General features: G+C 45.1%; 1 protein-coding gene across 2 annotated transcripts in view; it reads right to left on the reverse strand.

Moving 5' to 3' along the window:
* The window catches only part of PRKCE (protein kinase C epsilon), a 512,328-nt gene that overhangs the window by 320,160 nt on the left and 164,263 nt on the right, over nt 1-27,905 (reverse strand). For both annotated transcript variants that reach the window (XM_066378351.1, XM_066378350.1), the window contains one exon: nt 3,420-3,483. In XM_066378351.1, coding sequence (XP_066234448.1) covers nt 3,420-3,483 — 64 coding nt within the window. The remainder of the gene's footprint in view (nt 1-3,419; nt 3,484-27,905) is intronic.

Raw genomic sequence — 27,905 nt, forward strand, 5'->3', positions numbered from 1 at the left:
CAATGTATTAGCAAGAAAAGGAATCCTCACACATCCTAAAAGAAGGGGGTACATATATTCACACCATGTCAGCCTCATACCTTTCTCTGAGCTCTTCGGTATTTGCATGTGTTGTAAAGTTTACTGCAAATTCTATAAATACATTTCTTTTCCATTGATGGGACCGGAGCATTTAAAAGGATGCTTGGTGGCAGAATAATAGAGTAGTGAGAACATCAACTATGCCTCATTTCAACTCTTTTCTTCCCTTTGTGGAATACAGAGTTAAGCATTTCACTAAAGAAAGGGACTTAGGTAAGAATCTGTGAATGTCCACAGACTAGCTGTGACAAGCGTTTTTGCATTGGACTCTTTTCGTGCAGACTTCAGGCAACAAATGCACTGGCTAATCATCCTCCACTCCTCTCCATGCATTCCCAACCCTTCCAAACACAAAACCACCTGGACCAGGAGCTCTCCAAGTCCCAGCAGCAGGACTGGGAGAGCAGGTGTGGAGGACACAAACAGAGCACAGCAAAATCAGCTTCTAGGAAGAGATTGCCGGAAGTCCCTCCCACACCCAGAGAAAGAATCCCAAATCACCAACACCAAGAAAAAAAGACCAGAATATTTTCTCCTTTTCTTCAGAGCAACACATGCTAGCACTTTAGAGAATCTGGCATGTGTCAGCATTTCTGAAGTAAGCTCTACATTTTTTAGATGAAAGAGAGTTTTTTAAAAAGTAGACTAAGAATTCAGCCCAATGAAAATGCTTTGGCCATTCACATAGAATAAGCCATAGAAGCAAAAAGAAAAAAAAATCAATTGCTTCCAATTTATGTATTCATTCATTTCTCCATATTCTTTCCCTGTAATATAAAAAAGAATGTCTTCTATAATTTTGCAAGTAGTTCATCTTTTCCAAGAGAAAAAAATCAAGCCTCCCATTGGTTGCCCAGCATCTTGGCACAGGAAATACATATTTAATTATCTCATAGCATATAGATTGTGTAAGAACAAAAGTATATTGATTTTACTCATCTAATGTTTTGCCAGTGTCTATTATTTGAAGGCCACTGTATCCAGACATGTCTCAGAGACATTGTGGGTTTGGTTCTAGACCACCACGAAAAAGTGAGTATCACAATAAAGTGAGCTGTTATCTTTTTGCTGGTGGAGGGTCTTCCCTTCAGTTAAAAAAATAAAGCAACACCTGTGAAGTACAATAAAGCAAAGTGCCATAAAATGAGGTATACCTGTACAGTTCACCTTGAACAAAAGGGGGTTAGGAGCACCGACTACTTGAGTAGTCAAAGTCCCTATATAGTATCAGTTGGCCTTCAGCATACACAAATTCCCAACCATGGGTTGAAAATATGTACTTTTAGCCCTGGCCGGGTAGCTCAGTTGGTCAGAGCATTATCCCGATACCCAAGGTTGGGTTTGATCCCTGGTCGGGGCACATACAAAAATCAATCAATGAATGCTTAAATAAGTGGAACAACAAATCGATGTTTCTCTCTCTCTCTCTCTCTCTCTCTCTCCTTTCTTCTCTCTCTAAAATCAATCAATTTTTTTTTAAAGAAAAGAAAATATGTACTTTTAAGTCTGGTGGATTTGGGATCACATATTTTGTTAAAAAGCAATGCAAGCCCTTCACCTTACTGAGTGCTTTATTTCTTAATCTGGGTGGTGGGTACAGTGGTGCCCTTTTAAACATTCTTTAGGCCCCTTTGTACATCTTAAATATTTCATACGAAATGTTGCTAAATCTCTAAATCTTTTACAACAGATTCTATTCTGTTCAGAGCTAAGAGCAGAGAAGCAAAGTTGGAAACACCAATATGTAATTGCAACAAAGAGTAGAAAATGTAAGATACCAACTTTGGAAGGATGTTTAAACTTTTAAACCCATGCCATATAATTGCAATTTAAAAAGAACCAAACTCTATTACGAGCCCTCTATACACACAATTATTGAATTGTTCTGAATGTCTGTTGAAATTGGGTGATAAATCAGCCAAATGGTGGGATATAAAACTGGGATTCATGGACATGGATAAAAGTGAAGTGGTTACCAGGGGGAAAGGGATGTGGGGGAGGGGAGTGGGGGAGGAGGATGGAGGGAAGGGTGTAAAGAGGGACAAACATAAGGTGACAGAAAATGATTGGACTTTGGGTGATGGGTATACAACATAATCAATAGTTCAAATGCTATAGAAATGTTTACCTGAAATCTATGTACTCTTATTGATCAATGTCACCCTGTTAAAGTTAGTTTTCTAAATAAAATTTAAAAATGAAAAAAGAAAAGAGAAAATCATCAGGCACCACTGTCCAGTCCACTATTTGATCAGCTCCTTTGAATTTGCTTACAGGATCTCTTCTTCCATTACTGAACCTCGGACTAGAGCTTCCTCCCTAAAGGAGGCGAGACCATCTGGGGTTGTGACTTTGTGCTTGCAATCCCCAGGATTCAGGAGAGATGCTGTAAAAGGCCCACATCTACCAGCCAGGGCCTAAGTAAGCTGTTTCTTTCCCTTTGGGCCACAGGCCTTCAACGCCACTTCTCACTGCTAAGAGGAACCAGCAAGAGTCTTCCAACCTATCTGCCATGACATTAAAACCACTGTTCAATCCCCTTGCCGCAGAGAGGAGAATAAAGATGGCCCCAATAACTAAATTTCAGTCCTAATTCCCAACCTTCCTAGAACCTAAGTCTGCCACAATCTCCCCATTCCCATGGGGCCAAGGTTGGATCGTCCCGTCTTCCCTTTTACCCTGGCTGCTCAGTCCTCACCGCCGCAAGCTCTTAAATGTAGTAAGAACTCAAAGACAGGATCGATGGCAGAGCGTGTAAGACAAAGGAAGGAAAATTAAACTACACAGGGTAGAGAGGACATCTATACCCTGTGTAGTCAGCCAGTGGGCGCAGATGGTCCCCCACCCTGGTTAAGTCCAAGAGGAGGGGGTTTTTCCCAGCATAAGGAAGTGGCTTATATATATATTGATATATTAAAAAAAAGTAGCACTTCTATAAAAGCTCTATAAAACTAAGATTCTGAAATTTGACACCTTATTTGTTTCATTTCTGGATACCGTTAGACCAACTGGTTTTACTTCCTTCCCACCACACACACAAACCCCACGGGAGCCCCCACCCCACCCCCCAAAGCCTGCCTGGCGCACCAGCATGCAGGAACGCCTGTGTTATTGGCCTCTCTGGGTAAGTTGCAAATCCTCCCTCTGCTCCACCAAAGTTAACAGATGGCTGGTCCCTTTTGGTACCCAGGCACAATCATCTTCAAAATAACCTTTTCCTCTCAAGTGTTCTAATTAATTAAATGTCACTGTGAAATGTCCCAGCCAAGGAGGGAAGGGAGAGTCCAGAAGACAAAGGGTCAATGGAAGAGAACAAAGCTGAGGCCGCTCTCTCCTACCTTCACCCGACGACCCCGAAAGATCGATGATCACATACACTTTGCCTTCTGGCTCCAGATCAATCTGCAATTAAGAAAATGACAGTGACACTGTTAGTATATTGTTGGGACAACCCAAGAGTTCCATGACAATTCCACCCCAAATTGCTAAAACCTAGAATCACAGTTCCATTCAATTCATCAACCTATAACGTGTCAAGCAAGTGCCAGGTGAACCGGGATGGAAGGAGAATTCACGTTTCCAGACTATCCATAACTTTCTGGAAGCAGCTCCAGGAGGTCTGGATGGTTGAATCACCTTGCATACCCAACAGGTAGATCATTCCAGTAGTTCTCAACCGAAAGCAATTGTGTTGCACAAGGGAAACTTGGCCCAGGAACATTTGACACAGGGAACATGTTGGGGACATAAAAATATCAGGAGAGGCCTGGCTGCTTAGCTCAGTCAGTTAGAGCATTGTCCCAAAAAGCCAAGATTGTAGGTTCAATCCCTGGTCAGGGCACATAAGGCAAGCAACCAAGGAATACACAACTAACTGGAACAATAAAATGAATGCTTCTCCCTCTTTCTTTCTCTTTCTCTCTCTCACTCACTTTCTCTCTCCCTCTCTCTCCTCCCACCCCCTTACCTCTCTAAAAGCAATCAATTCAAATAGATGTATCTATAGCAGGAGACATTTTTGATCGTCATGACTGGAGAGGGAGAGCTGCTACTGGCATCTACTAGGTAGAGGTCAGGGATGCGACCAAACATCCTACAGCACACAGGACAGTTCCCACAGCAAAGAACCATCCAGCCCAAAATGCCGAGAGTGCGGAGGTTCAGATACGCTGTGTGATCCCATTTTGCAGTTAAGGAAATGGTGTTCCAAGTTCCAAAGTAGGTGGCAATGCTGAGATTCTGCCAGAACTGTGTCAAGAAACCTATGTTCTTGGTACTACAACAAGGTACTCACAGGAGAAGTAAGAGAAGCATAAAATACTACTCCTGCTCTCAAAGTGCTTACTGTCTCATCGGGGACTTCAAGCATAGAGAACAAGGCTGAACCCAGCTCAATGAGATGAGACAGAGAATAACTGAGAGTCTGGTGAGCCTGAAATCAATGTGAAAAAGCAGTCTGGGAGACTCTATGCAGGCAAGAAAGAGGAGGCATTCAAGGTGGCAGTAACAGTATAAGGAAAGGCTGGGCATGTGCACCGTGCTTGCCTGAAACTGAAGGACCCCCACGCTCAGGTTGTGTGTTGGCACATGCATTTTGCAAACTCCAGATTCTCACACGGTTGTAAAGAGAGAGGCCCTATTGCTAACGTCTTGCTCGTGACCCTCTCTCCATGCACCCTCACTTCTTCTCCACACCTCTAAATCCAGCTAACTACTACTTCAATACAGAACCAGGCTGATGAAATCATAAGACAGCACGAAAGTCAGAGGGGCTGGGCCTCTTTGCAAACCTGAACTATCCTTACAGAAATTGTGTCCTCCATGAGAGACAGTAGGAACTCTGAAAAGCCAAGGCCACCAAATGCCCCCAGTTGCCTGCCCCTGCCCGCAAAATCCTGTCTGTCTCTGCAGGGCTTTAATTGGCTTCCCTGTGCCAGGCCTGTCTCCCAACAAGCTGTGAATTTCTGGAGGGTGGGAGCCACTACCTCCCCTTTTCTTTTCCACCGTCTCCTGCAGAAAGCAGGCACACATGAGCAAGTGCATGTGCAAGGGTCATTCTGGTGAAGACCTCCTCCTCCTCTAAGGTCCAAGTCGATTATCACCTCCTCGCTAAAGCATTTCCAGATATTCCCAGCAAGACTTAATTATCCTTCGTGCGTGTTCCCACAGTACACATCCATATCTTCACTCTGGCTCCTAGTCAACCACACTCCGTGGTCTACCTCTATCTCCTCTGCTAGACAGAGTATGAGAATCTTACTCCCATCCCGAGTGCTTAGCTCACTGTCTGCCTGTCAGGGGACACCCAGTAAACATTCGAAGAAGTGGGAAAAGGCTCTAGGTTCAGAACTTCCATAGCTTATTCTGGGATCATTCCCTCCTCCACGATTCTGTTCCCCTGGCAGGAAGGAGGGCAGGTGATCTGTACCAAAGTGACAGTCAAATGAGGTGAGCAGGGGGGAAAAAGAGGCAGCTGTACCATCAGTACCACATACTCCCTGGAAGAGAAAACGCTCAGCTTGAACTGACATGCTCCAGTCCTCACTGAGCTCACAAGCCAGGTTCCTCTGGCTACTCCCACCCATGAGTCCCACTGTATTTCCAGACTCAACCACGAATGGCTGAGAGTGCTTGATGTTTCCCTAAAAACTTCACTTTCATCAACACGGGTCTTCGATGCCTCCTAGGGGAGGTCCTTGGTGACAGTTCAGGCGCCCTGTCAGGGCAGGATGTGGGCAGGCACCACAGGAGACATTCACCTAGATCTCAAGCCGAATACCCATCCAGATGGGAACCAAATAACAAACTGGTGATGCCGTGAGATGACTCTCCCTATCCCTTCTGCCCCAAGAGTCTGTGATTTCAGATTTCTGAGTAAAGAAAACGTTCTCCAGCACCCTCACCAACTAGTACTGTGTCATCCCCCCTCCCACCCGCACCCCACCCGCCACAAGCATAACCCAGCCCTTGCACTGAATTACAAACAGGAAAACCAGCAACAGTCGGAGCTGTTGATCGGAGCCAAACCAGAATCCCGTCTCCAACACATCGCAAAAATATCAGGGGCCCGATTGTCTAAAAGCATGGGATTTAAATAATATATGCCTTGTAGAGATTAGATCATCCCCATTAAACCCCGCAAGGCAAAATGAAATGCTTTCTCATATCCTCTAAGTCAGAGATTTCCCATGACTGTGGGCTTCATTGGCCAAGCACAATGCTATCTGTGAAAAGCAGGGAGGAGGCAGCAAAGGAATGAAGCGGGCTGCGAGGCGACCCAGAGGCAGGCAGTGTGCCTATCTTTGCAAAAGGGGTAGTGAGACTTGTGGCAGGGGGGACAGGTCACTGACAATAAAATGTTTTAGGATATTAACATTCAAGATAGCAATCAGAAACCATTTTAGCACCCACTGCAGCTTCAATGCCAACGAACTGCATTTCCAAACAGAGAACTAGAAATTAAGCTATTAAACATGCCAAAAGCAACAGAGAGCTTTGCAGCCTCGGCAGATGGCCACAGTACGCTGGCCCAGTCCCAGCCAGAGAGTGAGGAGGCTCTGAGAATCCATCTAGGGTGGTGAAACTTCAGCATGGGTGAATGCAGGGGTTATCAGGTTTGACAAAAGGTGGTGGAAGTATGGAACAACTTCATAGCCAAATTAGTTTCATCACCGATTCTGCTCACAATTATGGGGCCTGGATCATGAGGCAGCGTCAGTGCCCAGCCCTGAGCAGCCTCTGCAAGCTGTCAGTGTGATCACCACCAGGCAGCTGGCACTACATAAAAGCAGGCCTCCTCCCGCCCTCCTCCCAGCTAAGCCAAGGGTTAGTTCTGAGCTCCCTCTTCTGCCCTCCAGGCCCCACTTAGTTCTCCCTGATGCAACCCTATTTATTTATCAAATCTCCTTGAACTTTGTACCTTTATTGGATGAGTCTTCCCAGCTACTATCTCTGTTCCTTTTACTATGATTCTCTTTCAAGCTCCAGTGCCTCTGGCTACCCTTCCAGCTGAGGCCAGAAATAAGGCAGTAGAACTGTGGGGGAGACACAGTCTTGGGAGTCAGACCAGGACTGGATCCCAGTTCCATCACTTACCAGCTCAGGCAATTATTGACTCTCCCTGAGCCTTGGCCTCAATCTCTTCATCTGTGAAATGGGCTGTTGTGAAAACTCAATGAGACAAACATGCAAAACTCTTGGCACTAAGCAGACACTCAGCTCGTGTTGGCAAACTGTGAACTTACTGGTTCTGCAGCCTGAAGCAAGCAACTACCTTCTCTCTGCCTCAGCACGCTCCTCCATGAAATGAAGTTAATAATAGGTCTTGTGTCATTTGGGCTGTCATGATGTTAAATGGGATAATCTATGTGGAGTGCTTAGCATGATGCCTGGCACGAATTACTCAGTAATTGTTGGTGCTGTTGTTATAAAAAAGCCAGTCTTCAAATATGTCTTTTAGGCCACTGTTCTTTCCACTATACCGAGCCTTCCCCAACAACAACAACATCCAAAAACAAAACAAAACAAACAAAAAAGACATTCTCTTGCCTAAAGTTAGTATTACTATATGTTATTATAGGACACATAATGATTTTAGTCTCATTGTGATTATCAAATAAAGAATAAAGTAAAAGTTTTGTGCTCAACCCAGGGGAACTCAGGACAGGAAAGGCTACAGCCCTGGTGGTCATCAGAGGACCATGAGCTGTTCAGGACAAAAGAAGGGGAAGGTGACCGTGTATGGATGAGCCCCAAATAGTGTTCATGCCTCAGACACTATATTCGGTACTTTACCAGCATTCGTTTATTTAATCGCCTGGGAGGCCAGCAATATTCCCTACCTTTCAGATGCAAAAACTTAGAGAGCTCTAAGCCAGATTCCCATCCAGGGCTTCCTGGAACATACAGGAGAGATGATGCTGGAGTTTCTGACTCAAGCCCTGCCTGGCCCTTGAAGCCTTCTCTGACAACCCGGTCCCGGGCTCCTTCCTCTAAGCCTTGCTGGGTTCATCCTCATTCTCAGGTGCAGTTGTCTGGCTCCCCAGCCACGTTGGTTTAAGGCAGAGCAATGTCTGCCACACTTTGCCCACTCTGCCCTTCAGCCCGTGGCGAAGGTCTGGGCTTAAACCATTTGAATTAAGAACAAGGCATATATGCCCAAACCATTCACAGACCTATGAAAATAAAATCTCTGGAAAGCAAAAAGACTCCGGGGCACTTTTTTGGGGAATGGTGTTTGACCATTCACAAAGCCCTTTACACACATTATTTTATGTATTCTTTACAACCTGTAAGATAACAAGCATTATTAGCACGATTGTATATACGAGAACACTGAGGTTAAGATAACTAGCCAATATAGCGTGACTAGTAATAGTAGCACACCACTGCCCAACTCAAGGGGGCACCATTCACCTGAATGAGTCCCCTGGAGCTGGTAAACCTGGAGGTGAGTGGCACTCTCAACTCCTGACTCTCAGTCCAGTGTTTCTACCACCGCACCACAATTGCCCAGTGGGCTAGCACCCCACCAAGGCTGCAGCACTGGGCAGCAAGCTTAAGTGTTATTGCTCTGTGTCACTGTGACCCACAGGTATCTACGTGCCTGTGTTTTGGTAGTGTTAAGTTAGAGGCAAAGGAGATCATAAATTCACAGTCAAACTTCCTCCTAACCATAGGCTCAGCTTTCAGTGGAGACCTCTGGGCAACAGAACAACACACAAAGGTCACACGTGCCCAATTTGAGTTTCACTTCCTTTTCCATGTTGTCAAACATGAGGACCTAGAAAGAAGCCAGAAGTAGGGATTGGGTCAGAAAGGATGAGAAGGAGGAAGTAAGGCTTTCACTGCCCACATTATGCCAATTAAGTCTTAAATAATAGACTGTTTCTTCTTAACTTGGAGAAGGGTGGGGAGTGAGGAAGGAGGTGGCATGAGAGAGAAGAGGGAAGGCTCAGGATTTCTTTCCCAAAGCAGAAGACCTACTGTCCAAGTCCTGCCCCTTTATTGCTGGCCGTTCTCTGCTGGAGGCACCTCGGGCATGCTCTGGTCCCCAGAGGTACCTGGCATGGCAGAGGCAAGCCAGACAGAGCAGGAGACCTTCAGGCAGCAGGCATCCTTCTAGCTTCCACTTTTGGAAAGCACAAATCGTTAAGGCACTACGTAGGCAAATCCTGAGCAGCTGCTGGGAGCAGACTTGGAAGTTAACAGCTAATTAAATTAAAGACTCTTCATTTGAGGAGGAGTTTGCTACCAGCCCTACTGCTAGAATGCATTAACTGGTTGAAAAGCAAAGGGCACACACATAAATAAATACTTTAAGGTTCTACTCTGAAAACAGGCTTCCAATAGTACTGACTTTCATATAATAAGGGAAAGATTGTTTCTTTTTCAATCATTTTCCATAGCAGTGCAAAAAGATTATTCAGGCTTTAGTGTACATCCCTGCAGGGAAGAACCCTTTCTGTCCAGCACCCGAGAGGGATTTAATACATATTTATACATGTCAACTCAATGAATGGATGGCCTGATTTTAAACTGGACCTTCACAACTGAATTATGGAGATGATTTACTTGGGAAGCCATTAGTCTATACACAAATGTTCTTAGCAGCTTTCATTCCTAACAGTCAAATACTGGAGACAACCCAAACATCCAACCGTAGGTAAATGAATATGCAAATCAAGCTTTGTCCATCTGATGGCATTTTACTCAGCAATAAAGAATGAACTGATGGCCCTGGCTGGTTTGCCCAGTGGTAGTGTTGGCTGGACAAGTGGATATCCCAGGTTTGATTCCTGGTCAGGGCACATAGGAGAAGTGATCATCTGATTCTCCACCTCTCTCTCTCTCTCTCTCTCTCTCTCTCTGTCTCTTTCTCTTCTCCTCCCATAGCCATGGCCTGATTGGTTTGAGCACATCGGCCCTGGGTGCTGAGGAGGGCTCTGTGGAGCCTCTGCCTCAGGTACTAAAAATAGCTCAGTTGTGAGCATGGCCCCAGCTAGGCAGAGCATCGGCCTCAGATAGGGGTTACCAGGTGGATCCCAGGCAGGGCACATGCAGGAGTCTCTCTCTATCTCCCCTCCTCTTACTTGGAAAAGAAGGAAAAAAAATGCACTGCTGATATATGCAATAAAAACAGCTACCACTTATATGATGTTTTAGAACCGGTAAAACTAACCTATAGTAACAAAAAGCATATCAGTGGCCTCTTGGAGGCATATGTGGGAACTGAATGCAGAAGTATAGGATCATTGAATGATTTTGTCAGTTTTGTATGTTACAATACTAAAGTATATATTCAATTTAAAAAATTTAAAAACAAAGAGGTACAAAGAAACTTTGGGGGAAGATGAAAGTTTTCTATATGTTGATTGGGTGATAGCTACATGAATGCACAGCTTTGTCAGGGCCCTGGCCGGTGGGCTCAGTGGTAGAGCGTTGGCCCAGTGTATGGAAGTCCTGGGTTTGATTCCTGGCCAGGGCACACAGGAGAAGCGCCCATCTGCTTCTCCACCCTTCCCCCTCTCCTTTCTCTCTATCTCTCTCTTCCCCTCCCACAGCCAAGATTCCATTGGAGCAAAGTTGGCCTGGGTTCTGAGGATGGCTCCATGGCCTTCACCTCATGTGCTAGAATGGCTCCGGTTGTAATGGAGCATCGCCCCCTAGTGGGCATGCCCAGTTGGATCTCAGTTGGGCACATGTGGGAGTTTGTCTCTCTGCCTCCCCACTTCTCACTTCAGAAAAATGCAAAAAAAAACCCAAAACACATCAAGCTGTACTCTTAAAATAGAGGCACTTTTTCACACATAAATTATACCTCAATGAAGTCATTTATTTATTTATTTATTTATTTTAGAGAGTGGGGGGGAGCAGGAAGCATCCACTCCCATATGTGCCTTGACCGGGCAAGCCCAAGGTTTCAAACCAGTGACCTCAGCATTCCAGGTCGACACTTTATCCACTGCGCCACCACAGATCAACGAAGACGTTTCTTTAACAAGGAAAAAAATGTTATCCTTTCATATAAGGATTTCCCAACAATTTTCCTTGAAATAACAAATCATCCTCCCACCCTTGGGCCATTTGAAATTTCATATTCCATTTTTAAAAATAAAAGGATTCATTAGGATTCATTCAGAGTTTTTCAAGAATAAATCTGTCATGCAACAGAATGCACATCTACCTGTGTAGGCACATGCTCACACGCCAACCCACAGGTGCAAAACACACTCTCAGGCACGGCCACCTGCCTCTGTCTTCTGTGATCAAAATACGATAATAGCCAGAAAAACACACCCCAGAGGTAGGTTTGAGAGCCAGCTGAATTATTTAAATCTGCCTTTGTGTGTATGGATCTCAATTTCCTCTGACGCAAAACAAGACAAGCAGAGCAAATGCTCTAGAAGGGCTTGTAACGACCTTAAGGATCTAAACATCCATGAATAGGGGACAGCTTAAATAAATTACACTAGATTTGGTTGATCACTATGCAAGCCCTAAAAAAAAGAATCAAAAGATGTAAATGTACTGACTGATAGGGTCCTATCTCTGGGATATACTAGTGTGTGGGGGAAGGCAAGGTGCAATGTATTTATTATTATGCAAGTCTACCCCATGAATAAAATGGGTGTATGTGCCCTCTCTCTCTCTCTCTCTCTCTCTCTCTCTCTCTCACACACACACACACACACACACACACACACACACACACACACTTGTCCCACAGAGATTACCTCTAGGAGTTTTAGTCAACAGGAAACAGGGGTTGCCCCAGGATTGGGCAACCAGAAATCAAGAAAGGGGGCTTATTTTTCACTCTCACTCTATGTATGCTCTTTCAAACCATTTGATATTTGAAATCATGTTCTTAAATTAGCTTCTTACAAAATGGAACTTAATGCCATGTTGGGGTTTTTTTGCTATCTATTTCTAACCGCCAATCCCCCAGTGAACAGCGTGCTTCAGTTACCAGACACATCCTAAATAATGTCCCTCAAAACCGGCTGACACAGTGCTTTCCCATTCCCCAAAGCCTGTCACAGGAACCAGCAGGAGCCGCAGCCGTCATCTCTGTGTGCAAGTTCAGTTGGCTGGGCAGGAGGCCTGTGTCACGGATACTAGCTTTCCCCAGGCCCCCAGAGGAATAAACTCAAGTTAGCACCTGCTTCCTCTTTTCAACAGGCTCAGAAATAGACCCAGAGAGCTGGCCTCCCTCTGATGACTGACTGCTAAAAACAAACAACTCTATGCATATGTATATTCTTTCCTGCACTGAGAAAACATTCAAAGGTGCTAAATCTAATATTGGGCGGGTGTAATGGTTTGCAAAGCATCACTCAGTCACAATATAGTTTTTCCATCTGCTTTCAGGGAAATGAGAGCGCATGACTGTGTATCCTACAGAAGAGGAGATGGTGAGTGCAAACAGCAGGAAATGCAGCCACTTACCCCCAGAGTTGTGAAGTGAAAAATCCCCTCTAACTGATCTGCACTTTGCATTTTGCTTTGCAATGGTCTCTCTCACTGGGTGCATTTGTATGTATGTTTCTATGCTTCCTATTTATTTTAAGGCAGTATATTGTAATGATTAAGAGTAAAGGCTATAGTCCTGGCCTGGTTACTCAGTTGGTTGGAACATCATCCCTATACTCTATAAAGTTGTGGGTTCGATCCCTGGTCAGGGCACAAGAATCAACCAAGGAATGCTTAATGGGTGGAACAACAAATTGATCTCTCTCTCTCTCTCCCTTCCTCTCTAAAATCAATAAATTTTAAAAAAATTCTTATGAGTAAAGTCTCTGAAGCTAACCTACTTGGGTTCAAATCCCAGCTCTGCCTGTTACAAGCTGTGCGGCTCTTGCTTTGATTTCCTCATCTATAAATGGAGAATGTCAGTGGCACCTGCCTCCTAGTGTTGGGAGGATTAAATGAGATGGTTTAATTTAAGCACTTAGAGCTAGTCTGCTACACAGCTAGCATCCTATAAATGTAAGCTGAATAGTCATTATGGTTCTTTCCTGCCCAGACTGTGAGCATCTCTAGAGCAGAGACCTGTGCTCCCTTCGGGGCTCACAGTTCCTGATCGACAGCGGGGCACAAGGCAGTTCATCACTCGAGCCTCCAAGTGAAGTTGAATGTATCCACCTGGAACACAGAAGCTCAGGATTGTGAAACCAGAAAAATTCTCTTCAGACCAGGCACTTTTCTGGCTCTGCAGTACTACCACCTAGCAGAACTGTTCATGAATGGCTGCTCACAAAGATGTTCAGTTCCTAACTCCCTTCAAAATCTAGACTTTGTAAGTGTTCCTCATCACTTGGAGCTCCTCAAGAAGAGAGACTGTTTTATTCTTAATAATAATCACAACGCTAACAAACACCCCTTACACATGTTTGTTCTCTGGGTAAGGAAGGCACTAGCCTTATTCTTAACCATTTCAGGGAGGGGAAAATTGAGGCTTGGAGATTTAAGCAACTTGCCCACACTCTCACAGCCTGGAGAAGCCTGGATGAAACCAGGGCTCTCCAACTCTGAACCCAATGTGCTCTTACCTCGGGGCCTGGGAGACAGCCCAGCGAATGGCATGGGCTCAAGGAGATTGTGTGGAAAGAACACGTTGTGAGCTGTTCAAGGAGCTCACACTGTGTGCATGATGACAGTGAAGCTCCTTCTAGTCAATAATATTGTAATAACTGTGTGTGGTGCTGGAAATATTGGGGAGAACACTTTGTCAAGCATATGATTGTCTAACCATCAAGCTACACACCTGAAACTAATACAAAATGATTTTGGATGTAAAAGTAGTTGAAAAAATAAAGTTAAAAAAAAAACACTATTATTCTCAGGAGAATTTGAGATCTTGCTCCCCAGCGTATGTCATCAGTTTGGCTCAAATATACTCATTAAAGAAAGAAGAAGAAAGTCAAATTTCTTCATCGTCCTCCTGGAGTTCACAGCTGAAGGTGCATCAAACCCAGAGCAAAGCAGTTGGGAGGCTCAGACAATAAGACACAAATGCACTGCCAGAGGTCGGCCTTGGGGAATAACACACAGCTGGAAATACTGCTGGATGGTGCCTTTTATGTACATCAGGTCCTGTTTGCCACTACTTTTCATCATATATTTAGAACTATGTCTTATGAGAAAAAGAACACTTTTATAAAAATCACAGAAGCATGAAATTTAAGTCACAATCAACTTTAAAATCACTTAGTTCAAATATGCAAAGAAATATAATCAAAGGCTGATATTTTTCTTTTATTTTGCCTGTCAAAATCGCCAAAGTTGCTTTTCGGGCATGTATTTCTGTGCTGTTTGCTTATTAAAATACAAACAAAACTAAGTAGTGTGACACATTCCGTTTTAAAAAGTAGAAGACCACATGTGAACTTGTATTGAGAGTCTCCAGAGGGAGCCAATTTTAATCATTTCTATTTAGGTTTCCAAATGGTCACTGCCATGTCCCTAAATAAAAAGCTTATACCTCTATTTCATGACTTCTTATTTTAGACATTCTCTCTTGCCTGATGAAGATTTAGTTCACTCACCTTCTCCCTCCACAAAGTAATTATACAGCACAAGTCTCAGTTCCTCCTCTGTCCTTCTCTACAACTGCCAAAGAGCAATGCAAAGCATCAATTTCCTGGTCCGTGAACTATAGATGATATCCCTTGGCCCTCCATCTTCTAACTAGAGAACATTAGTGCTTCCAGCCCTCCCGACCTCTGCCTGCCTCTCCCCCCACATTTTGTGTATATATTGGTTCTAAAATCTGAAAACTAATAGTATTTACTGTTATGACTTTTAAAGTAGTATTACATATCAATGGAGAAAATAACTAGCATCAAATTCAAATGGATTTTTTTTTCACTCTACCAATTGGCTTTCTTAGATCTTCACATCTTCCTAGAATCCCTTTCTCTCAGGGCTGCCTTTCTGGAGGCCCCCACTGTCCCCTTCGGGTGGAGTGACTGCTCTCTGTTCTGCCGCAGAATGTAGTATTGTCACTTTTTTTTCACTGCTCTGCTGGGTGCAGCTGCTAGTGATGGAATCCATCACCTTCCCTGTGCTGGGTTATTACCTTGTTTTTGCCAGTAAAGTCCATTCTGATTGAAATATTGATTAAGAGTGTATAGAAAGCCAGCTTTCGAAGACTTTGTATGGCTGTCCTCTCACACATGATTGATAGCTCGGCTGAATACAGAAATCTAGGTTTAAAAAAGGCATTATCAGAACTTGCTCCTAACATAAATATTGCCAATGCATTCTGATGTCAGCCTGCTTTTGTTGCTTAGTAGATGACTTTGTTTTGTTTCGACTCTCTGGAAGATTTAGAATATTTTATCCTCAGTGTTCTGACATTTCACAATGATACGTCTCCGGGTATGTGTTTTGGTTCATGGTGCTGAATGAAATTGAACTTGTGGGAGATACTTTTCTATTTCTTCTTTGTTATTGGCCTCTTTTCGATTTCTCTATGAAACTTCTATTATTCAGATGTTGGACCAATAGAATCAATCCCTATGTCTCTTACTATTTGTTATAAATATAGATTTCCATTTCTTTTACCTTTTTAGTCCACATTCTAGGAGATTTCCTTTACAACCCTTTCACTGAACTTTTATTTCTGATGATATGTTGTTTCCAGAAGCGCTTTCATATTTTCTATGCATCCTTTCTTATGGCATCTTTTCCTTTTTTGTTTTGGTTTATGGATACAACATAAATCTGAAGGTACCAGCCTATCTGCCTTAGGTTTAGAGCAGCAATTTTCAACTGGTATGCCACAGAATTTTCAAACATGCAATACCTGACTATTTAATCAGGGGCATGACCTATTTTCCTTAGACAAGTAAAAAAAAAATGAAAGCAGCCAACAGTCATTCATTTCGTGTGAATAAATCAAAATTATACCCATTTTTTTGTCAGATTGGCAAAAAATATATAGTTTTGGCAAGCCACAGAATTTTAGTAATTAGTTTATATGTGCCATGAGATGAAAAAGACTGCAAACTACTGGGCTAGAGAGTGGGAGCCAGCCACCGGAGCAGGGGATCCCCACGCCAGCCTTGCTAGTCCACTCCAAACCGTTAGATCATTTCTCTTCAAAAGAATCTTCCAATTTTTCACACTGAAGTTAGGGTCTGGCTCCAGGGCGTCTGGCAGTGAGGGAAGTCTACAGTTCCACATACAGACCTTTAGTCACAGGTTTTCAGCTGCCTCTCCCACTCCTAGTCCTTAAGGTTGTAACTATAGACTCCAAACCTGGAGCTCCTTTAGGGTTCTGTAGAACAGCTGGCTCTAGGCTCCTCTGCACATGTTCTGGGCTCTGTAGTACCTCTATTCTGTTCCAGCAGCTGCCACCCTGTCCTCTACTTTCATCCCTAGAAATTCACTGAAATAGCTTAATGATGGCTTCCTTCTGCTTCCTGGGTTGTCACAGAATTTTATACCCCCTTTCTTTCCCTTTCTGTGACTGAAATGGGGTCTTGAGTAGGCAAAGAAACAAACACATTTGCTCCAAGACCACCTTAATGGGAAAGTCCTAAAACATGTCATCTTAAATGAAATTATCCAGTGCTGGTGGGAATGGGGAGAAATAGGCACTCAAGCACACTGCTAATGAAGTAGAAATTGGCGCAAAATTTGTAGAGAGCGGTTTAGCATTATATAACAAAAATCCTTTGACCTAGCAATTCTACTCCTGGGAATTTATCCCAAATCACACACGTGCAAAAATAATTTAAATACAAGGATGCTCATTACAGCATTTTTAAGGAGTATAAACTTAGAAACTAATTGTTCAATAATAGCTAACTATTTAAATAATTGTGGCATATTCAAATCGTTAGATACCATGCCATAGTGAGAAAAAAAAGCTTGTAGAATTATACTCACTGGCATGGAAAGATATTCAAAATATAGTGTTAAGCAGAGGAAAAATGAGATTATAAAGGAATATGTAGTTTATAATCCAATTACAGTATGTATGGGTAAGTACATACACAGAGGGAAAAATAGATTATCTATGGGGGACTGGAATAATGGGTGATTTTGTCCTTTGTGCATATCTACAGTATTCTAAACTTTGTACTTTTCTTCTACTTTCTACTATAATTTGTGATTTAAAAAATCAAATAATAAATTTGTTGCTTAAAGAACATTATGTAGCTCAATGCTCTTGTTCACAGGTCAGGAAGCTGAGGCACAATAATCAGATGCAATCTATTCAGGCATCTGAGTAACTGGCCCCCCGCTGCAGTCTCAGGACTTATAAAATGAGCAGGCTGATGCAGCTAGACACACAGCTTAGACATGCATGTGCTGAACCCATACCAGCATCCGCACTAGGAGGGAAGATGACTTCCTGAAGCACATGGCACAGGGGATCCAAAAACGGTCTGGCCAAGCTCTGAATGTCAGCACTGCCCCTGAATCCATGGCTGTGTAGCACAGATGAGAGATTTCCATGTGATATTTTGGATGAGCACAGAAAAGAGCTATATCACATGTATGTTGTGTTATAAACCCTAAAAACGGGATCCTAGGAACTCACATCTACTTTGAAAGAACAGTTTAGGGCCAACTACAATCACCACTTATGAAGGGAAGCGGGCTTGAAATAAACAGAAGAAATAAACCACTTCCCAAGCACAAAGATAGTCCTCAGCCTTTCAAAGACATTAAAGGAAAATTAAGTTTAAACTTTTCAAATCTATCCTTATAAGAGTACACACTTTATTTATTGCCCAGAGTAGATGTAACTTGAAGCTAGTTTTAGTTTATAGATCTTTTCCAGTGAGTTGAACCTCACGCTGGTTTTCATTTAGAGTTATTTCATGTCATAGTCGCAAAAAGGCAGGTTTCAAAGTCTGAATTTGGTGACTGTGTGTTATCTATTAATTTATCAAGGAAGGCCTGCCAGATGCCAGAAGGAACCAGCCCTGTGGATTTCTGGGAGGGTAACAGGAGCATTAACAGGCAGAGGGAAGAGCAAGAGCAGAGGCCCAGAAGGGGAACAGGAGATGAGTGTGACTGGAGCAGTCAGAGAGGCGCAGCGTAGTCAGTACTCGGGCTCTGGGCTCTGTGCTCTGGGCTCCGGCTCCGCCTGCCGTGAGGGGCCAGAGGGGCTTCTGAGCAGAGCGAGGACATGCTGCACCAGACACTCTGAAGGCTCACTCTGGCTAATGTACAGGGAATAAGCCTTAGGCACACATGAAGAAGCAGGAAGGCCACTAAGGAGGCTATTGCAGCAATCCGGGTGCAAGTTAGAGGCCAACATAATAATAATACTCCAGGTAAGAGAAACTGGTGGCTAGGAAGGGTTGGCAGTAGTGGAGGAGATGTGAACTGGTCAGCTTCTGAAGCTGTTTTGAAGGTAGAGCCAAAAGGATTACTGATGGACTGGGTACAGTGAGTGAGAGAAAGAGGAGCTCCAGGCCGGCAGGGAGATTACTGGCCTGAGCAAAACACAGAACTGTCCCTGGAAGAGCAGGAGGCTGCGTGCAGCAGGGGGGAGGGGGCACTGGGAGCAGCGTTTGGACAGTCTTGGCTGGGGGCAGCTCAGCGACAGCCAAGGACCACCGATGGACAAGCCTGAACTTGGGGGGCAGGTCCGAGCTTAAGATCTGATTTTGGTCTTCACTAGCAGATAGTGGTACACATCCAGAATCCCCGATTCACAATCCTGACATCCAAAGAAAGCTCTAAAAACTGGATTTCTTTTGAAGTTTAGCTCAAAATCATTTGGCAACAAACTCTGACCCAATCTGACATAAGGCTACTTATGGTCTATATTTATTTCACTTAGTGTGACTATTTATACAATTGTATTACAGAAATACTAATTTGTTGCATCATAAAGCATTGTCCCAGAATCTGCTGGGAATGTTATATAATGTACAAGATATATACTATATTCACCTTCTAATGTCAAAGGAAGTCTGAATTTCTAAAATCTGGCCCTAAGGCTCTTGGATAAAGGGTATCGATCTGTAGTTTAAGCCATGAGCCTGGAAGGCTAAGAACTGATGCCAGGGGCCTTCCCACACATGGAGACTGGGAAGATGAGGAGAGACCTTCCCAGACATCTAAAAAGACCCTGACACAGAGGGCTTACCTCCTCTGCCCTGGGTGGGATCCATTCTGACTTCTCTCCCTCCTCCCTCCAAACCACTGACACCAAACACACACGCAGGGCACAAACATGTGGCTTATAAAGCCTTGCATTTTTTTTTAGCTTTCTATATCTTCAAAAGAGGTGACAACCCCCCCCTTGTGTGCACCAGCACACACGCGCGCGCACACACTCACACACACACACTGACATCATGCACCACTGAACTAACTTGTTGCATTTGTTACAAGGTGGTTACATTTGTGTGATGAGAGAAAAATGGAGAAAAACTGAAATGATGCTTGAAGTGAGCATAAAGGCATTCCTGCTTCTGGGAAGCCTACTGGCCTGCCGCTGTTGCTCTAACAGACTGCGTGTCCCTCCCCTGAGCACTAAACATCTCACCTCCAGAATTCTGTCAGAAGGCAGTGGCGGGGGGCTGCAGCGGGGCACCCCTACATCCCAGGCCTGTGGCCGCAAGGGCCCCACAGGGTATTCTAAGGCCAGACACAGGGCAGGGTGGGAGGATGTGGAACAGAGGCCAAGCGAAGACTACATGATGGTGACACAGCTGCTGGTACAGAAGGTGTTATACCTACGTCCATTCCTAGGAGAAACATGCTCCAGAGTGGGCAGGTCTGCTGAAGATAAGTAGCCTTATAAAGCGTTAAAAGTAAAAATGAAAAGATAATTCCACTCACGAATCCATCTAGCCCACCAAATGGGCCCCGGTCCTGCTGCCTTCCCAGCCTCCAGCCTCCACCACCCAACCTCCTCCATCCGCTTCTCCGGCCCTGGAGGCAGCCTCTCAGGCTCCATAACCTCTACATCAGCCTAAATTGTTGGCCCATTGATCTTCTAAGAAAGAGAAAGAAAAGACAAGAAACTTCTATGAGAAATTCTAGCCCTGGCCAGTTTGCTCAGTGGATAGAGTGTCAACCCAGCATGCAGACGTCCCAGGTTTGATCCCCAATCAGGGCACACATGAGAAGCGACCATCTGCTTCTCTTCTCTCCCTCTCCCCCTTTTCTCTCCCTTCCCTTCTCACAGCCAGTGGCTCAGTTGGTTCAAGTGTCAGCCCCTGGCGCTGAAGATAGCTCAGCTGATTTGAGCATAGGCCCCAGACTGGGTTGCTGGGTAAATACTGGTCGAGGCTCATGCAGGAGTCTGTCTCACTATCTCTTGTCCTATCACTTTAAAAAAAAATAAAGAAATTATGGGAGCTCCTTCATTAACAAACAAATGAACAACACAATAAATAAGAACACCCTCATAGAGGCAGGGGGTGGTCATCATTAATTACCAACTAGAAAATTGGTGATTGGTCATAACAGTTGAAACTGGGTAGAAGATATAAGCAGATCATTATTCAACTCTGTCTACTTCTTTATGTGTTTGAAAATTCCCATAACAAGACATAAAATAGAGAAAGTGGAGAAGGAGAAAGGAGGAAAAGAGGGAAGGAGGGAGGGAGGGAGGAAGTAGACAGCTTCAGTATCCCAATTGGGCCGATGTCCCCTGGCTGATCTGACGTTTACTTACAGACCTCCACTGAAGAGCAGGGTGCCTCATTTATCCCAAACCCTTCCCACCTCTCACCCCAACCAATCTTACAGATACCCTGCAGGAAAGAGGGATGGACAAATCCCTCATAGTGGTCCCTTCTAGCCCTCTTCAGCATGACCTCTGAAGAGACTCCCCACCCTTCCCCCGATTCTCTCCTGCACACGTAATAAGTGGTGATTGCTTTTAATGTTCTGTTCTTCTGTTTGAGAATCACAAAGATAAGTGCCTTGGAGAAGAAAGGAGTCGATCACTTCATCTTCTCCTTTCTTCATAAAGATGTTTTCTCTGACTTCAAAGGCTGTCTGTTTACCTTAGATGATTAGAGAGGATTAATGGAACTAATTGTGTTAACAATATGACTGTCCTGCTGAAGCCTGCAAATTACTCCTGATTCCCTTTGATTGCCTCGAGATTACCTCACTGCCACCAAACCCAGTAAACTTCCATGACCATGCTCAGCTGTACCCCTGGAGAAAGCCAGATGTGCAAAGTCAGCATTTTGCAGGGACAGAGGCTGTGACAGCCTCCAGACTGTGAAATAAGCCTGTCAGCCTCCCAGCAGTGCAGAGGATAAACCATCGAGCCAACAAGCCTAGGCTGTAAGTGTGAAGTTCAGCCCATGTTAGCTGAGACAGATCCCCTGACCTCACACATCCTGGGAGCCATCACCCCCTCGCTGGCATCTGCTGTGCAAAAACTCCACCAGCCCAGGAACAGGACCAGCTTCCCAGAGCACACATATCTCAGGGGCCTCTGTGGTTGCCAGCAACAGAGTTGGATGTGCCCCAGAGGTGGAACTGGTCCCAGGGAACCACCTGGGAAATAAACAAAATATAGCCAGAGTAAAGTATGGAAAACCTGAAGCGCTCTGTCACAGGCGGATGAAAGATGCCATCCTCGGAAGCCTGCAGGTGGCATTCCAACCAAGCAGCTGTGGGGGGCTGCTGCCACGGACCACTCATGGCTTCTACTCTGCTCCTCCCCCTGACTTATCACTGTAGGTGAGCCTCCCTCAAGGGTAACACATACCGGGGTACCCAATTAGTCAAATACGAGAAAATCCAGCATGTGCTTCTCCTAAGTCAAGTTACTGTCTGATCCTTATTGGTGGTGAATCACAGGTTTCCCAATTTAATAGGACCAAAAACTTGCAATAGCCGGTCTGAGAAAGTGAATTCAACAGCTCAACAACTTGGTGTGAAATATTTTCCAACAAATTCCAATTTCTTTTTGTTCAGGAAGAGCAGCCCTGGGAATTCATGCCAAGGCTCAGAGTCCTCGCTGAGCCCTCCTCACTCCTTGCCAATCGCTTGGGGCACAGGGCTGGACAAGAAAGAGGAACAGTTAGGGAAAGCCTGGCTCTCCTGAGACAGGTTCCCATTCATCTCTGTCTGCCCAGACCTAGCACGGCACCTGTGCAGCTGGGACAGGGGTGAGGGGAACGGGTGTGAGTTACAGGGAAGTGACTACCCCAATCAGAAGACTGAAGAGAGACTTCACTTATCTAGTATTATGTTTTCTTTGGGCCATTGCATATGGATCACAGGACCTTCTGTAGTGGGTAAGGGGAGTGGTTACTATGCTCTGTGTAAGAGAATCACTGCCAAAATAAAAATTTAAGAAGCAACTCTTACAGACAGAGGTTAAAAAGCAAACACTCCAAACTAATAGAGGAAAGAGAAGTCAGTCTTGTGAGAAACATTTAACCCTTGATTATGCAACTCGTTCAGTGAGTGACATAGAGTCCTACCTCTTGCCCCACAGCCTCCTCAAATGCACCCTTACCGCCTCAACTGCCATGCCATCTGAGTGAACCAGGCGGAAAGTGCAAAGCCCAGCAGCACAAAGCTCTCTATTGCCTGGAGTCCTTACAGAGATTCCAAGATGAAACAAAGGAAGAAAGTAGCCACACAGACTTGGGGATCGCAGGCAGTCACCCTCCACTCCCAGCTCCAACCACCAAGTCATCCCCACAGTGCAGGCAGGATGTGGGGAGCTCCACGGGGCTTGTGCCCTGCAGGCCCCCCTTACCTACTAGGGCTGCTAGTGGGTACCCAGTGCTGGCTGCTGCCTAACCATCCCAAGAGCCACAGCACTTCCCTCTGGGGTTGGCTCAAGTTTTAGTCTCTGGAAACCAGTTTTAAGAAGCCCTGGGCCTTTCCCAAACTACAAAATTACTTTCTCCCCTCTGGAGAGTGCAGGAACACTAGCTTTCCTGTCTCTGTGAGCCTCTGTCCGTACACACATTTGGATATACACAATAACTGAGGTATGCTGACATTACAGAATAACTCCTGAAAAGATATACACAAAGAACTTGGAAACAGGGCGCTGGACAAGCGCCAGAACCTTCTGCAGCCTGCTCTCCCAGGGCCTTCCCAGGGAGCCGTCTCCCGGTCGACCACAGGCTGCCCCTCACAGGCAGTCATCACTGAGCCCTCAATCCTTCTTCGTAAGCTGCTGTGCCGACCCCCAGGTTCCGTTCCCACCGCTGATGCCAGCCATCGTGGAATCCAGCCTCACAGCCCCCACGTCCTCCTTCATTCTCAGTGCTGCTCCACCCTACACACAGAAACCCAACTGACCTATGTACAACACAACCATCATCATGAGGCCCCTGTCCCCAAAACTTCCCTCTGTCCACAGGGGGACATTCAGCCCTTCAACATGACACCACTTCCTCTATGTCGTCCCCAGTGTTCCTCCACATAAGGGAGAATAAGGCAAATAAGATTGGGCCACCGCAAATGCCCAATGCTCCAGCTGGGCTCACCTAGCCGCCGTCCTGCCCAAGGACTCCCACAGGTGCCAGTCTCCAAATCAGCCTTTCGCTGGACTCCAAATGCACGCCTGCCCAGGGTGCAGTCTGACTTCTGGTGCCTCCTCTGGCCTTCTCCATCTGAGGCACGTCTCTGGCATTGAGCATCATTTAGGCCATCAGGAACACTCTTCTCACCTGTACAACTGGTCCCTAGGCAGTTCTTCAGGGGAATTACCTACCGTATAACCCCCCTTATCTCCTGTTCCCCAGTCCCCAGAACGTAGCAAAAGGACGTGCACCCAGGAGCTGTCCCATAGCGTTTGCTGCTTGCCCCCGCTCCAGGAAGCGATGCGCCGCCTCTTCCTTCAGCGTCTGTAACTTATGAGTGATAATCACTTCAACTTCTAAGTGACTAATGTCAAGGAAAGTGACTCTAGACACAAAAAATATTTTCAAACGCTGCACCTCCTTTCCATCAATCAACCAGCTCCGAAGTATCACAGAGAGGTAGGGTGCCTACAGACTGTGGGAGCGCCACAGGGCACGGGAGGCTTGAAAGGGCTGCAGTATCCCACACTAACTCTGGAAGTTCTGAACACAGAGCACGACGCTCTACTTCTCTACCCTGAGCCTGGCATCCCCGGGCCTTGAGGCTCGGAGACGCTGGCTCCATGCCATCTTGCATGAGATGTTCTGTGACCAGACCTAAGCAGGCTCCTGGAAGTGAGGGGACTGGAGCCAGGACCTCATGGGACTCCAGCTTGTTGTCGTGGGGAGAAGGGCACGAAGGTCAAGTTCCTTGTCTTGCCTCTGCCCAGAGGACCCAGGACACTCTCTCAGAGCCTCAACTGTAAACCCCCACAGGGCGCAGGGGAAAGCTGCAACAATCATGCATAAAACAGTGTTTAGAATAGTCAAGAACTCGACACATGAAGAAAACGAAGCTTTCAGTTGGCGTTTGCATCCTGAATCAAGACTTAAGGACAAAAGCCCCCCCCCACTCCCCTAACCAGGCATTTCACTTCTAAATAGCCAAGTTAAAATCTTCAGTTTTGTAACTCCTAATGCCACAGTCACAACTTCTCCTACTGGCAATGAACACTCTTTAACTCAGCCCCAACTGGAATTTCCCACTTTTTCTCTCACCCCCATCTGCTTCAGCCATATTGCCCTCCTACTATACCAGGCCTCTGCCATTCCACCCCCCATCCTTCCTCTGCACAGTTTGTTCCTTCCTACCCCACACCCCCAAAGTCCAAATAAAAGGTACGTAAACTTTCAGGCCTCCCTCAACCTGGAATGCCACTCCCGTCTCAAAACCAGGGCCCCCCAAAGGCAGGTTTGCATACGTATTCTCCCTCATCCCTGGAGAGGCCCCTCTCCCCTGCAGGAGCACACGGCGCAACGCCAGACACTTGCAAAGTGCTCAATAACTCTTATTTGTTAAATGATGTAATACTAAGAAAAGCTGAAGCTCTGCGATGTTTCCATTGCAGTCGGCTGGCAAATCCCATGGAAGAGTCACTCCTTCAGTCCAACCCCCTTAAAACATCCTCCTTTATTTTGCTGCAGAGCTCATCGCGGTCCTGTCAGAGGACTGCACCCCAGTTCCATCTGAATTCCCCAGACCTGCGATCACTTCCAATGCCTGTTCAGCTCCCTCTTACTTTTCAAAGAAATGGCCACCCCAGACCCATCAGGAAGAAGAGACTCAGCCCAAACCCATCTTGATGCAATTATTTCCTTATGCTGTTGCTTTCCTGCAGTCTTACCATTGTTCTTCATCTACTCACAGAGCTGTGTCTGAGACTCTAGAGGAACAATGACTGTGACTCGAGTTACATTCCACACTTCCTAGCGCACCACCACGGGTTCCCAAGTTTTGTCCGTGCCTCTCAAGGCTCTGAGGTGAATGATTTCACAGAGCAGCTTGCCATACAGTGTCACCCAGATCTGTCCTGGCCCCTGGCCTCCAGCCTCCCACATCCCGTCTGTAGTATATGTGTGCTGCTGTTCCATCGCCTGGACTCTCACGCCCGGTCCAAGCTCATGAAAAACCGCATGCTAACAGCCAGCCAGCCTGGCAGAGAGTGAGCGGTAGGAAATCAGCCCTGAAACCACAAGCTTGGAGGAACAGGACAGGCACTCAGCTCCACGGCTGTCACAATTGGGGACAACATGTCCTCTTGGATTCACACTGTAGACCTTGACTCGTGAGAGTGTTCTCCCTGAGTGCCCCAGAGGAAAGGCAGAACTCTGAGCCAGTTGAGTTCATAAGACAAGGAAAAGCCATACTGCATAGTGCAGGAATGTGGATGTGGGAGCCAGACTTCCTGGGATCCAGTTCCACTTGGTAGCAGTGTGGCCTTGGGCAAGTCAATTACCCCCTTTATGCCTCTCAATCTGCAACCCGGGGGTAACAACATAGGGTTGTTGTTAATTTATATAAAATACACAGAAACTATGTGTGCCAGAGTAAATATTTATCATCATCATTATCACCATCATGGTTATAGGTATTACCTCCTTGACTTTGTTTAGGCAGAACAGCAAATGCCTCATCCTCAAAACAGATCTTCCTGTTTCAGGAGACTACACACCAAATCTTTTTTCCTTCCCACCCCCTTTGTTTGCTTCCAACATTTCAAACATGCAACATTCACTCAAGCATTCAAGCCATCACACTGTCCTGTTCCCATGTGCTTTGTCTCCTTAGCAAACACCCCAGGTTCTTGCAAGCTACCAGATACACTTGGTGGCAAATTCAGGAATATTTATACAGGTTTTTTTTTATCATCACACATGTTTTAGAAACACGCGTGGTGAGTGGTGAAGGAGGGCAAAGGAAAAAGCAGAACATTACAAAGATCAAAAACAGGTCTCCACCTCCTGGTATTAAAACTGCAGTGGTCACCCTCAGCCAAAGCCAGAGGCTCGTCTGAGGTTTCTGTTCTTCTGCATTCAAACTGCCAGCTCCCAGAGCTGGTGGGGAAAGAGATAAGGCAGATGGGAAAGCTGAGGACAAAAGGTTAAATCCCAAAATGTCAGATGAACCCTTTAGAAGTTCTCGTTGAATAACACAGTTTCTGAGACTTGCCCACCAGAGTGCTGTCCTTCCTAAGCAAACATCTGTTATGATGACTGAGACCCAGGCTAGTTTATTCTTTCTTTGCTAAAACTTCCTGTGGGGTATTGATCTCATAAATGTTATCCTTATGGCTCAGATGAAAGTCAACTCTCAAATCCAGGATTGAGAGTCACGGGACTGATTTTTGTTTATGCCTTCGATCCTAAATATTTGGAATGAGCACTTTGATGTAACAAAAACATGTCCCATGAATGCCAAAAGACAAAAACAGAACTTAAATTTCTATGTGACAGATAATTAATTTTACCTTATGCACCAACTGATACTGCAAAATGATTCTGAAACTCCTACTGCATGGAAAGGGAGGAAATCCCCAAATAAATGAGTCACCTTCTTTTCTCCTATTATACTCTAAAGACTGATTTAAATTTTGCAGGACTCCAGGGTTAAAAAGGAGAAATTGCAAGGAGACAGAGCCTTGTCCGATTCCTACCACAGCTAGAATGAACTCCGGCCTCTTCTTGCCCAGAACCCTGAGAGCAGCAGGTAGCTGCCCCCACCCCTCCATGGGCAGGTAGAGAGAGCACTACCCTGGGCTTCATTTACAAGACTCCATCCTTGGCTTCTCCTTTATTTAATAGGGTGGCATCAGACGGGTCATGAAACCCAACTGAGCTTGAATGTTGACAGAATTTGAGGGCTGTTTGAGGATTTTAAAAGATATTTGGGTGAAAGTTGATACTTGGCAAACGATAAAGCCCTGTTACATGAATACTGTAACACCCAATAAGGAGTTAGCTAGTGCTTTTATTAAAAACGAAAAAATTGCAGCTGGTGTTATAGAGTGTCCAGCCCAACACACACACACACACTCTGTAGACTTTCTGTCACTAGAGTCATTTCCTTACAGAATAATCTTTTTTCCTTCCACTTTCTATGTCCCTATGGATTTTTAGTAATACTGTCATTATAAAACTTCACACAAGTAACTGTAGAGAAGAGAAATAAAATAGAAAAATATCACCATAATCTCACTACCTTAACACAATTTGCAGTACATCCTTCCAGTCTTTCGTATTTGACTGTGTGTATATGCATACATATGTGTGAATAGCTTTTTAACAATAATAGTAGCTAACACGTATTGAATACTTATTATGTTCCAGGTACTAGACTAAACACTTTGCATGTTTTTAATTATTTAATCTTTTCAACAGCCCCTGAAAAGGTTTTATTCACCCTTCATTTTACAGATCAGGAAACAGAAACTCAGAGAATTTGAGAAAGTGGCC

The sequence above is a fragment of the Saccopteryx leptura genome, chromosome 3, assembly GCF_036850995.1.
Source record: "Saccopteryx leptura isolate mSacLep1 chromosome 3, mSacLep1_pri_phased_curated, whole genome shotgun sequence".
In the NCBI taxonomy this organism is placed as follows: Eukaryota; Metazoa; Chordata; class Mammalia; order Chiroptera; family Emballonuridae; genus Saccopteryx; species Saccopteryx leptura.